This window comes from Oncorhynchus kisutch, linkage group LG17, assembly GCF_002021735.2.
Source record: "Oncorhynchus kisutch isolate 150728-3 linkage group LG17, Okis_V2, whole genome shotgun sequence".
Classification (NCBI taxonomy): Eukaryota; Metazoa; Chordata; class Actinopteri; order Salmoniformes; family Salmonidae; genus Oncorhynchus; species Oncorhynchus kisutch.
In genome coordinates this window covers 40137149-40150598 of record NC_034190.2, presented here as the reverse complement: position 1 = coordinate 40150598, position 13450 = coordinate 40137149, and the positions used below count along the sequence as shown (strand labels likewise).

Below are 13450 nucleotides of genomic sequence, written 5' to 3'. Positions count from 1 at the left end.
ACCCTTCCCTTTAACCTAACTCCTAACCTTAACCCCTAGCCTAGCTAACATTATCCACCTAGCTAACTTTAGCATTAGCCACCTAGCTAACATTAGCCACAACAAATTGGAATTTGTAACGTATCATACGTACTGCAAATTCGTAACATTGTACAAATTGCAGTTTGTAATGTATCATATGAATTGTAATTGTTAACATATCATACAAATTGTAATTCGTAACATGTACGAAATGGATGACGGACATCCACAAATGAATACATACCACACCATGTTACATATCATATCATACAAATTTTAGTGTTCCCGGACTTTTGTCTACTATAGATGTGGTAAAGAGGTCAATGGAACTGGACCAAAACAATGGAACTGCCATGGAAATGCATGGAGGGAAGGGCGTGAGGGAAAGATCCCGAGTCTCTCCCAGCAAGATTAGCCCACATTTAGGCTATTGTTTATATGTGTATTTCACACTATGTTGAGGTAGAAATCGGAGTATAATGCTTGTGTGGATGTCAACCACTGCCGGTCAGTGCCTTTTAAGATGAGGGAGGACAAAAACAAAATTCATCAGCATGGCCTTATTTCTATTGAAGCATATTGGATGTCTCTTATTCATATACCATTCACCCAGTTCAATGTAACAATGATAGGTTTAGGCTACTACATGATACTTAAATTTTCCCTATACCCATCATGAGGTTGCTACAACTTAGCCTATGAATGAAAGTTTACAACATATGTGCACACAGGTTGAGAGACAAATTTGAGGTGACAGACAGTCACATTCAATACCGCCTTGCACACTCCTGCCTGCATTTAGCTGATACAGGGTGTAATAATTTGTCCAACAGTTGTCCATCATTTGTCCAATGAGAGATTCTATTGGACAAAATCAGGTATGTTTATCCTCGTTTTGTTCTGTTTGCTTCGTTTAAGAAATGTTTTTCAACAGAATCCACCCCGATCACACATAAACACAGTTCTCTTTCAGAGCAGCCACTATGTATTCCTTCTCGCATCTCCTCTCCTCTCACATCTTCCCTTCGCCTGTCGACTTCAATGCACAACACTTCAGCTGAATGTGACCAGGCGAAAAAACCTTTCCAAGACAAACCACTACACACACCCTACATCGTTTTCACCACATTAGCTAAAGTAACGTCATAGCCAGCATAGCTAATAGAACTAATTTGTTAGTAAACCTGCTAAAATCATGCAGTAACGTTACAGTGTACAGTAAGCAAATACACCGGCGGGCCCCGGTGGCAATAAATTAGTCAAATCAAAAGTTTACCTTGGCTTGGAAGAGTTCCAGTGTTGTGTTGGAACGTCATAGCCAGCTAGCTAACATAGCATTTGTCTGTTTGAGCAGGGTGTTTCAGAAGGCTAAACTAGCTAGCTACATTTGCAAGCTAAGTAAGTTAAAGTGATTTTTCTTTAATGAAATCTCATCTCTATTTCTTTCTTGCTTCTCCTTCATTTTTGAACTACTCACCACATGTTATACACTGCAGTGCCAGCTAGCTGTAGCTTATGCTTTCAGTACTAGATTCATTCTCTGATCCTTTGATTGGGTGGACAACATGTCAGTTCATGCTGCAAGAGGTCTGATACATTGAAGAACGTCCTTCAGAAGGTGTCATAATTACTGTGTAAGTCTATGGAAGGGGGTTAGAACCATGAGCCTCCTAGGCTTTGTATTGAAGTCAATGTACCCAGAGGAGGACCGAAGCTAGCTGTTCTCCAGCTACACCATGGTGCTACCCTACAGAGTGCTGTTGAGGCTACTGCAGACCTTCTTTGCAAAATAGTGTTTTACTATTTTTATTTGTATGAAATTCACTGAGAAAGATGGTCCTTCCCTTCCTCCTCTGAGGAACCTCCACTGATGTCAACCCCAACACATATTCATGTCATCGTTACCAATCAACTGCATTTCAGTTAGAAATGAATTTGACTACCACCACCGATTTCTGTATGCTAGCCATGCTAACCAGTTTATACTAACGGGAGTTAGTATTTAGAAAGTACTTCTTCTAAACCTGAAAAGCGACAACTTATTCAGTGAAAACAGCCAAATATATCCAAATCAGTAACCACATTGTGGGCCAGTTACAATACAAAAATCACGACAGATTTGACAAATATTTGTCAGATTTGTTGTAGGAGTGCTAATCTGGTCAATGGAACGTCTGTGTTCCATTGACTCCTTGCAGATGTTCCATTGACTCCTTTACCGCATCTATGTTACGTCTACCCCGGAGTCCAGGTTGCCGTTGAAGCCTTGACACCCTCCCTCTCTGTTTTGGCTTTATTGATGCCCTACAATGAATAACAATATTTCATTAATTGTTAGAAGACTACGTTTTATAAGTGTGCAGCATTCTCTGGGTCCCTCATTGTGTGTTGTGTTGATTATATTGCAGAGGGCAGGCCCAATTCTGAGGTTATGTATTATTTATTTTCTGTAACATCAATATTTTAGTACACTAGGAAAGGGAGATTTGTTTTTTCCAAAGACAATTAAGAAGGTGTAGTTTAGGCTATAGTTTTTTATTTGACAGAATGCTTATGACATATTTCAACATAGGCTAACCTGTGTTATTTGTTTATGAAAGACTTCATCTGTATCTGCCACAGTGTCATCATGTATCCGTTTTTTTTGTGTGGACCCATGCAGATGTCAACTTTTGGGCTTTTCTCTCACTGCAGTATTGAGACATCCTCCTGCCTCCACATGCCTAATGCCAAATGGCTAGCATTCCTGAGATGGAGCCCGGGGCACAAGATAGGAACCCTAGGAAGACCACGTGAGGGCAGCAACACAGAACTAATGGTCACTGATTAAAGTAACTGCCCAGTGTTTCCAGATTCCTATTAAATATTACCTATAATTACTTTTTGGGTATGAGTTAACAAAATATAAACTTTTAAAAGTTAGATTTTTACTGGACAGTTACTTTTAAACTGACTTGCACAGTTAAATAATGGTTCAATCAACACGTGGGAGCTCAGGATGATAGACGAGATTCCCACTAGTAAACACCAGTTGGAGGGCCGTTCAAGTGGATTTTCCCCAGTTGTCCATGGTTCATTTCCACTTCCCACTAGGTTATGAACACTGCATCAAATCAAATCAAATCAAATGTTATTTGTCACATACACATGGTTAGCAGATGTTAATGCGAGTGTAGTGAAATGCTTGTGCTTCTAGTTCCGACAATGCAGTAATAACCAACGAGTAATCTAGAAAACAATTACAAAACTACTACCTTATACACATAAGTGTAAAGGGATAAAGAATATGTACATAAATATATATGAATGAGTGATGGTACAGATCGGCATAGGCAAGATGCAGTAGATGGTATCGAGTACAGTATATACATATGAGATGAGTATGTAAACAAAGTGGCATAGTTTAAAGTGGCTAGTGATACATGTATTACATAAAGATGCAGTAGATGATATAGAGTACAGTATATACGTATACATATGAGATAAATAATGTGGGGTATGTAAACATTATATTAAGTAGCATTGTTTAAAGTGGCTAGTGATATATTTTACATAATTTCCCATCAATTCCCATTATTAAAGTGGCTGGAGTTGTGTCAGTGTGATGGCAGCAGCCACTCAATGTTAGTGGTGGCTGTTTAACAGTCTGATGGCCTTGAGATAGAAACTGTTTTTCAGTCTCTCGGTCCCAGCTTTGATGCACCTGTACTGACCTCGCCTTCTGGATGATAGTGGGGTGAACAGGCAGTGGCTCGGGTGGTTGTTGTCCTTGATGATCTTTATGGCCTTCCTGTGACATCGGGTGGTGTAGGTGTCCTGGAGGGCAGGTAGTTTGCCCCCGGTGATGCGTTGTGCAGACCTCACTACCCTCTGGAGAGCCTTACGGTTGTGGGCGGAGCAGTTGCCGTACCAGGCGGTGATACAGCCTGACAGGATGCTCTCGATTGTGCATCTATAGAAGTTTGTGAGTGCTTTTGGTAACAAGCCGAATTTCTTCAGCCTCCTGAGGTTGAAGAGGCGCTGCTGTGCCTTCTTCACGATGCTGTCTGTGTGGGTGGACCAATTCAGTTTGTCTGTGATGTGTACGCCGAGGAACTTAAAACTTACTACCCTCTCCACTACTGTTCCATCGATGTGGATAGGGGGGTGTTCCCTCTGCTGTTTCCTGAAATCCACAATCATCTCCTTAGTTTTGTTGACGTTGAGTGTGAGGTTATTTTCCTGACACCACACTCCGAGGGCCCTCACCTCCTCCCTGTAGGCCGTCTCGTCTTTGTTGGTAATCAAGCCTACCACTGTTGTGTCGTCCGCAAACTTGATGATTGAGTTGGAGGCGTGCGTGGCCACGCAGTCGTGGGTGAACAGGGAGTACAGGAGAGGGCTCAGAACGCACCCTTGTGGGGCCCCAGTGTTGAGGATCAGCGGGGTGGAGATGTTGTTACCTACCCACACCACCTAAAATTAGAAGCTCACATAGAGAGGCTTCTGGAAGTGGAGATGGACTCCCAGACCAGTACTGACATCTACTTTGGTAAGGCAGATATCAAAACCACATCTTTGGTCGAACGCTAGGTTCTCTTCTATACTGTAGCAAGATAGCAGCATACCTGTTTTATGTTGGGGTACTCTACTCTGGTATTTAACAGATCTAAATAGCTCTGCAGTGTGTGATTGTGTGCTAGGCTGCTTGCATTTGTGATTGGGGAAAGGATCAGATGTCAGAGTATTTCAGTTGACTGTGCAGCTCTTGCTGGATGATCGAGGGATACTGAAAGAAACATAGTTACAGTGTGTAGTTATTGTGTGTGTGTGTGGTCTGACAATTTCAGGGAGCTGTGTAAGATGCAGTGAAGCAGTATACGGTATTTGCCGGGCTTGCCAGGCAATGGGAAAGCTATACCATGACACCAGTTTCACCTGCAGTGCTTGCAGTACATGTCATGCATCTATTCTACACACAAACATGCACACAAAAAACAAATGTAATTTCATTAACAGCCACTCTCTCACTATCCCTCATTTGAACTCTCTTCCATGTTTAGGTCAAACGCTAAAAGGCAGGCCATTTTACTACATGTCAAAAATAATATTTTGTGAAGATGACTTCCTGGTAAGCATCTCAATGTCTTTAAATCAGATATCAGTTAAGGGTGTGGTTCTGCTTCTTAATATTTATGCAAAGGACATTCAGTATATTCAAACTTATTCAATTAGTTAATCAAGTACTATCTCTTGTTATGAGAATTTGATTAAATATACGCTATTTTTCAATTACTTTGAAAGTACTCCAGAATTCTGTAATGCCTGTGGATATTTAATAAAAGAAAAGTTTTACTGTGTCAGAGACTACCACAGGTGAGTTTGATTGCATTACTACTCCAACACAATGAGCAAGACCATCACACACCCTTAAATCAACATCAACACCCTGTTACAGACACACCTTTATACAGCATAGCAATAATGATTAAACTATTACCACAATTGAGTCAAGCACATTTCTCTATTTCATTTACATCTTGTCCTTTTATTCTCAGACTTGTGGCACCTTGCTGTGCAACTTGTGGCCAGACAATTCTGCCATCTGAGGTTAGCTATGATATCTTGCTTTTGAATGTTTGAGCAGGTTCTAAATAAAAGCATGGCATAATAGCCTGGGTGCCAGTTGTTTCTGAGCAGATCCAAACATACTGAGACACAGGCTATGATATAAGTCTATTTTGCTAAATGGTGCATGTGTTAATAATGAGTTGTCTGTCCAGAGAAGGATCTGGACCTCTGTCTGTATATCTTTCTTCCCTTAGGGCTCAAGAGAGTCCATTCAGGTAGTGGCCTTGGACAGACGTTGCATGTGGAGTGCTATCACTGTGATGTTGATTTGAGGTTTGATTGGGAGATTAACCTACACATGATAATCAGAGCGGTGTACCACGAGATGCTGAGCTGGGCTTCCTTTTATATACATTTGATATTGTGATGTGCAAAATCAATCATGTGTTGATTTTTCTGTCCAATTTGTGAGGCTTTAATGTGTATAATAATATATATAAAAAAACTCAAAGTAAGAAGGTGTCTCATTTATTGGACAGTTAGGTACTATATCAGCATTGAGTAAGTCAAATTAAAGTTCTTTACATCCTCGTGGGATTCCGAACCCAGGTCTCTACTCTTCAAGTCTCACTCTGGTTAACAGCGACATCGAGCGTTAATATTTGTCCCCGCCGCTCACCTCCCGGAAGAAACTACCGACAGTAGTGAACATTTTTGCTAAAGCAGCAGGGTCAGTGCTATCTGGGATCCTTGGGACGGACAGGTAAACGCTATGGTTACGGTTAAACTACGTCCCAAGGATCCCGCACAGCACTGATCAGAGAGGAAGAGGCGACGCCTCTCGTTCTTTCTGCCTAAATCAGGAAAAAGTCCATATTGAAATGGCGTCAGTCACTGCTCGTGGTATGACCCTTTGCATCTTGGCGCTGTTAAACTTTGTCTTCGTTTTTATAACCGGTGCAGACTTTGTTCGTTTCATCTCATTTCGAGCAATATATCATAACATCACTGGAGAGTCGCCACTGTGTCAAGGTATGTTTCCTGGCTCTTTGGCAAAGGGTTGTGTGTTCATCAGGAAAAGTAGCACATTCTAGTCTCAAACTATACAAACGGTTCACAGCTGTTGCAACTTCCGGATGTATTGTTCCAGTAGCAAGTTAGAATGTTTTTATTTGAATGGTTCATTCATCTCAATAAATAGTGTAACGAACCTGGGTTTATAAGCGCAACGAGCATGCTTTTGCGGCACAGTCGATAGCGCGCCGGACCTCGGGCTCGAGACCTGCTCCCTGCTGTTTCATTACATTGGTGTCAGAAGTGATCGGACCTTGCATCCACGACAGTGCGTGTGCTTGGCCGGTGAGCGTGTTCCTGTAAGACGTAGAGTCGCAAGCTAGCGCGAGGACGGAGGGAGTAGTGTACCGATCCTGCGTTTATAAGCGCGGAAATCGACCCTGCTGCACGAGCATGCTTTTGCGGCACAGTCGATAGCGCGGACCTCGGGCTAAAAGGTCGAGGGTTCGAGACCTGCTCCCTGCCTGCTTCATGACAATACTTTTGGACCTGGAACCGAGACCGTAGAAAAAAGTACTGCAGTCGAAATCGAACGCTGTGATGTAACGCTAATGTGCCTGTGCAAAACAATGTTAGCTGACATGGCCCGGTTTCCCAAAAGCATCTTACCTTAAGGATCGGACTTTTTTTTTTGTCTTCAATTTTCACCTAAAATGACATACCCAAATCTAACTGGCTGTAGCTCAGGACCTGAAGCAAGGATATGCATATTCTTGATCCCATTTGAAAGGAAACACTTAGAAGTTTTTAGAAATGTGAATGAATGTAGGAGAATATAAAACATTTAGATCTGGTAAAAGATAATGCAAACAATAAAACATGCTGATAATATAATATTGGAGTCTAGGCACAATTTAGAGTTTGGCCACTAGATGGCAGCAGTGTGTGTGCAAAGTTTCAGATTGATCCAGTGAAGCATTGCAATACTGCACAATATTTTCTATGAAGTCTGCCCAAATGTGCCGAATTGGTCAATTGATACATTTTCAAGTACATAACTATAGAGAACATACATTGAGGCCAAATGATATGGTAATACAAAATGTAAGTTTACACACTACCAGGAATGTCATACATGGTGGATCATTAGCTCATACACTAACTTTCACACATCTAGATGGCCAGGTGGGGTGGGTGTGGAGCAAGAGACAACAGGGGTTCAAACTGCAGAACCCAATTCCTACATTTGACTATAACAATAGATTTTATCAAACAAAACGATGCTACATTTTATCCCTGGGACCCTCGGGATGACAAATCCGAGCAAGATTACTGAATGTAAGTACATAATTTACATTCAGAGGTGAGTGTATCAAATCAGTTGCCGTGATAAACTTTTTTTGGTTTCTGTGAACTCTCCTCAAACAATAGCATGGTATTTTTTCACTGTAATAGATACTTGGATAGTTTAATTGGATAGTGCAGTTAGCTTAAATTCTTGTTAATCTTTCTGCCCATATAAGATATGTCTATGTCCTGGGAAGTTTGCTCTTACTTACAATGTCATAACGCGCACGTTAGCAAAACGTCCCGGTATCTCCATAAATAAATGGGGCGGCAGGGTAGCCTAGTGGTTAGAGTGTTGGACTAGTAACCGAAAGGTGACAAGGTACAAATCTGTCGTTCTGCCCATGAACAAGGCAGTTAACCCACTGTTCCCAGGCCATCATTGAAAATAAGAATTTGTTCTTAACTGACTTGCCTAGTTAAATAAAGGTAAAATAAAAATATAAGGACACCGATCTCTTAGAGGTTAAGGCTATGTTCATCGTTAGAACCAATGCTTTTGGGAAACAGGGCCAAGACTGGTACCCTCTGACTAACAAGATCACTTCAACAATGGGAATTCATCATTATACTTGGCTCCAAGACTTTGTTGTTGTCTTGTACTGATAATCACCAACACCTAACCTATCACACCATATACTTATCGTATCCCTCTGTCCATATTTCTATACTTTATATAGACTCTGTACCATGGTCTGTAGCTTTGCGGGACAGCTCCGTTCTCAAGTCTGTGGTTGTGGATCTGGGGCTTCTGGCTCTTTTTATTGTCCAGCACAGCCTATTGGCCTGGGCTCCAGTCAAGCAGGCCTGTCAGTCTGTCCTGGGGGTACTGAACCGGGCCATGTACTGCTCCACCACTGCTCTGGCTCTCCAGGTAACACACACACACACACACTTTCATTTATAAAATCTTATGGTCTTAAAAAAATTTGACAATTCAACATTTAAATACCCCTTTTGCTGTCCTACTTCACTGTCTTGTCCCTGTTCTAGATATTGATGCATTACTGGCAGCCTGTGACGGAGGCTCCCTGTCTGTGGTCAGTACGTAATGCCCCATGGAATACCTGGTTCCCCCTGCTCTGTTTCACCCTGCACTTCCTCTGCTGGTCCATCATCTGCAGTATACTGCTGATCTTTGACTATCCTGAACTACTGGGCATCAAGCAGGTGAAGTAAACCCATGCAGCTGTAACAGAGTAAGATTGCAGTCACGTGATTGCGATCAGAGGACCACTAGTTTGAGGCCAGTAAGGGGACAGTGGAAGAAGTGATACTGTTCACTTTCACACTGGTTACACGAAAGCATTTTCATGCATCACATTTGATCATTTTCCCTCTCCCACGCACTTGTAAATGTACAAATACTACTGTAATAGGCCTACAATTTTAATAATCTGCATAAATTCTGTCTGATGTGATGCCAAAGCTGTAATTCGTCAGCAATAGAATGATTAAGAATATCCTTCTGATGAAATGTAAATAACTGGTATAATATCTGCAATAAGTAATTTATCCCTTTCTCCCGGTCTCCCTCCATTCTCCCTCTTCCATCCCTCTCAGGTTTATTATGAGTGCCTTGGTTTGGGAGATCCTCTGGCTCTCAAGTCCCCCCGGGCTCAGCGTCTCTTCGCCCACCTGCGTCACCCCGTGTGTGTGGAGCTGGCTGTGGTGCTGTGGCTCCTCCCTGCCCTGCCCCTGGACAGGCTGCTGCTGGCGGGGAGTCTGTCGGCCTACCTGGCCCTGGCTCACTCCCTGGATACACAGGACTGTGCCTACCTCAGTGTCCAGCTGCATAGCAAACTGCGGCTCTTCTCTTTGCCACAGGATGGCACTGCTCAGAACAATGACAACCACAAGCAAGAGTGAATTGAAGTCATGGGTGTTGTAAGCTAGGTTTCCATCCAATTGCCAAAACATAAGAATATTCTAATATGCACATTTTCCCGCCAAAGATGTTTCCGTCAAATTTACTTGTTGGGGATGAAATTACTTTTGCGCTTAAATTCTGATGTACAGAATATTTGTAATTTTTAAAAAGAAAGTTAAATGGGTTTCCATTGCATTTTAAACTCTACTGATGGTATTCACACAAAAAATTGCATTATATGGCGTGGACTTTACTCGCATGAAAAGGTTGGATGGAAACCTGGTTACTATTGAGAGCAATAGTAATGGCATCTTTTTGATATCACTAACTCCGCCATAGCTCGTTGGTCAAAGCCTATGGGGAAATTAATGTTTTTTTTTGTCTCAACTCCGAAAATAAGGTCTGTGGTAAACACAGGTTTAGGAGTTCTTATAGGTTTTGTTCTATTAGAATGTCTTCATCAGCTGATGTCAATTTTGGTTAATTTGAAGCATTAATGTAATCAAAACAAGCACATCAATTCCAATTTCCACTCAAAATTTTCTGAATTGAAAAGCATTGGAAGAGAATTGGCGTGAGGATTTCATTATACTTTTTGAGTTGACTGGAATTGAAATGGAATTGACCCCAACTCTGGTTATCTCATAGAACAAAATGTGTAAGATCTTCTAAGCCTGTGTTAACCTCAAACTTTATTTCTGGTGTTTATCCCAAAACCCCATTCTTTCCCCATTAATTTCCCTTATAGGAGTGGCTGAATGGACTAAAGGTAACTCATTTCTGTTTTTTGGGGGACTACAAGCTGGTGAGCTTTATTACTACACATACATGAATGGGATCAGATGGGATGTTTGTGTGGCTGCACACAGCAATTGACAAAAGTACACATTGCAGTTGTTTGTTACCTTCACTTGGTAGGGGTAACACTGTTGATTTTAGAAAATGATAAGATTCAGAACATCTGTAAATACGCCACCAAGCATTTAGGCATAGCTTTTAACATCAATGTATTTGTAAGTAATTACTCAGAATATATATATATATATATATATTTTTATTTTTTATCTAAAATAGTATATTTTTATATAGACTATGAACATAACATTACATTTTACATTCCACCACCAAGTGCTAACTCATAGCCCTTCTAGTAATTTAATAGGATCTCTGTCATAAACTGTCAAACTTCCAGAAATGGCAGCCATATTGGTCAGGGAGAAATCCAACCCAGTCTAACTGTAATGAATGGCAGTAGAGGTACAATCCTAAAAGTAAGGCATATGAGATAAGAAATTGTGTGATAGAATTATTGTCAGGTTTCCTACACATTTTCTGTATAAATAGCCTCTAAAATATATGTAAACAGACCATAAATGCCTCCTTGGGAAGCTGTGAGTTCTATTATATGATACAATATCAGTAGGCTACTTGTTGCATTTACAACTTGTCTAAGTCCTATCATCAACTGATTTCAGCCAGTGTATGACTGTGGGATGTTGACATATTGGCAGTTAATTTGAGGGGGGAAATCATTCTGCTAAAACTGTCTGGCTAGCTAGCTAACAAACACAGTGCAGATCAATTCTTCAAATTATTTTATATTTTTACACTGTCTTATCACTTCACTGGCAAACCATGGTTGACCAACTTCCTGACAAAAATGGCTGACCTATATCCCATCATAAGGTTCATGGCCATTCTAGTATTCTAATTATATGTGCCAACTGCTGTTCTACACTGTATTATTTTCAAAATTGGATTATGTCAGTGCTACATTTTGCTATTGTCTTTCATTTTGTTGTATTTGTCCTGTTCCTTTCCTATTTCCCCACACACATTCTGTCACATTTTGAGGGTGTCTTTGTCTTATCCTTTTCTCTCCATCATCATTGTTTTTATTTCCTTTGTGTTGCAGTAAATCAATGTATAATTACTTGAATAGCTGCATTCCTTCTAATTCAAACTGTGAGCATGGATTATAGGAGAGGATAAGGTATTCATTGTGTAATTATTTTATATAGGTCTAATTACAGTATTTTTTTAAACTACATTAATTATTTTAATAAGATAATATATAGGTGAAACTACCTTAGAGCAAACTGTTCATGTGATGCCATATTTTCATCAGTTTTGTACCAACACAAGTTCTTTGTTACACTGGAACAAATTATAAGCAACTAAAACAAAATGTCTCAATAAATACAAGTCATGCATTTTTTTTCTATTGACATTTGTTCCTCTTTATTTTTTTAGAGTTATTTAAGTTTGATTTAGGCTCTTACCATTGATGTTGGCCAGGACTATTCAACTCTTACCCTACGAAGTTCAGAGCCTGCTGGTTATCTGTTCTACCTGATAGTGAATTACACCCATCTAGTGTCCCAGGTCTCAGTCAGTCCCTGATTAGAGGGGAACAATTTAACAAAAGCAGTGGAACTGACTTCAAGGTTAAGAGTTGAGTTTGCGAGATGTAGGCTATTCTCTCATGCATGATTCCTCCACTGTCTAAACTGGGAAAGTTCTTTTTTTTATCCAAGAGAAAATACTATCAGATTTTGGAACCTATCGTATAGGATTTTATCCTATAGGATTCCAATACAAGAATCCAGTAGAAAAACCATATCAGATTTTGGACACGGTTCTATTGGACTGTTATTCCCAGATTCCGTGTGGTTAGTTTGAACAGGACGTGTAATCCGACTCTCCCGTCTCATTCTATTGATTTCAACCAGCTACATTTTGGAGTGATGCATTTTGATTTGGTGGTCGCCGAAACGGAAAGAAAATTGCAACACTTACAGTACCAGTCCAAAGTTTGGACACACCTACTTATTCAAGGGTTTTTATTTATTTTTGACATTGAAGAATAATAATAGTGAAGACATCAAATCTATGAAACAACACTGTCTTGACTTGACTATCATTAATCTGGTGACTTATTTGATCAACTATGTTTAATTGCTACTCAATTAAATGAATCATAACAATTTAACTCATTGGGAATTTGGGGCACCACGGGAAAATTTTGTTTCATGAGTTACTATCTCCCGACTTAAACTCTAAAGATATATAGATATCTCTTACATCAGTAACAGTCACTTATTAAATCATTACTTCATTTCAGTCTCATTCTGAACGTCACATACTCCTTGATATCTGCAAGAACCCTAACCTTATTGATGAATCAGCAATACACCAATTGGCTTAATTATTTATATACTAACTACCTAAATAATAACACAGAATACACACACACAAACACTTACATGCAATAAAAGTCCCTAGTGGACTGACAAGATATGATGGCTTGTTACAAAAGGGAGGGGTCAATAGAACCTTTGAGGAGGGGGGTACTGTCACGCCCTGACCATAGAGAGCCCTTGGGGCTCCGATAGAATCTTATGGGATTCTATCGGATAAATCACAATTTTTGACTTGGGAATCTACCAGGGAAGACCGGTTGAAGCTTTTCACATCACCTAGGATAATTTGCATTATCTCAACCCTCATGTTCTGGCTGAGGTGACTCCTTCTCTCCTTCTGTCCTTTCTGTCTCTCTTTCTTTCTCTCTTCTCTCTCTCTCTCTCTCTCTCTCTCTCTCTCTCTCTCTCTCTCTCTCTCTCTCTCTCTCTCCTCTCATCCTCTCTC

At 40.4% G+C, this 13450-nt stretch overlaps 1 protein-coding gene across 1 annotated transcript; it reads left to right on the top strand.

Moving 5' to 3' along the window:
- The first annotated feature begins 6244 nt into the window (after positions 1-6244).
- nrm (nurim) lies at positions 6245-12030 on the top strand. Its single transcript, XM_020505758.2, has 4 exons — positions 6245-6603; positions 8613-8806; positions 8926-9102; positions 9496-12030. Exons 1-4 carry the CDS (start codon positions 6453-6455, stop codon positions 9799-9801), a joined length of 828 nt encoding a protein of 275 aa, XP_020361347.1. The 5' UTR covers positions 6245-6452; the 3' UTR covers positions 9802-12030.
- Positions 12031-13450: the final 1420 nt, after the last annotated feature.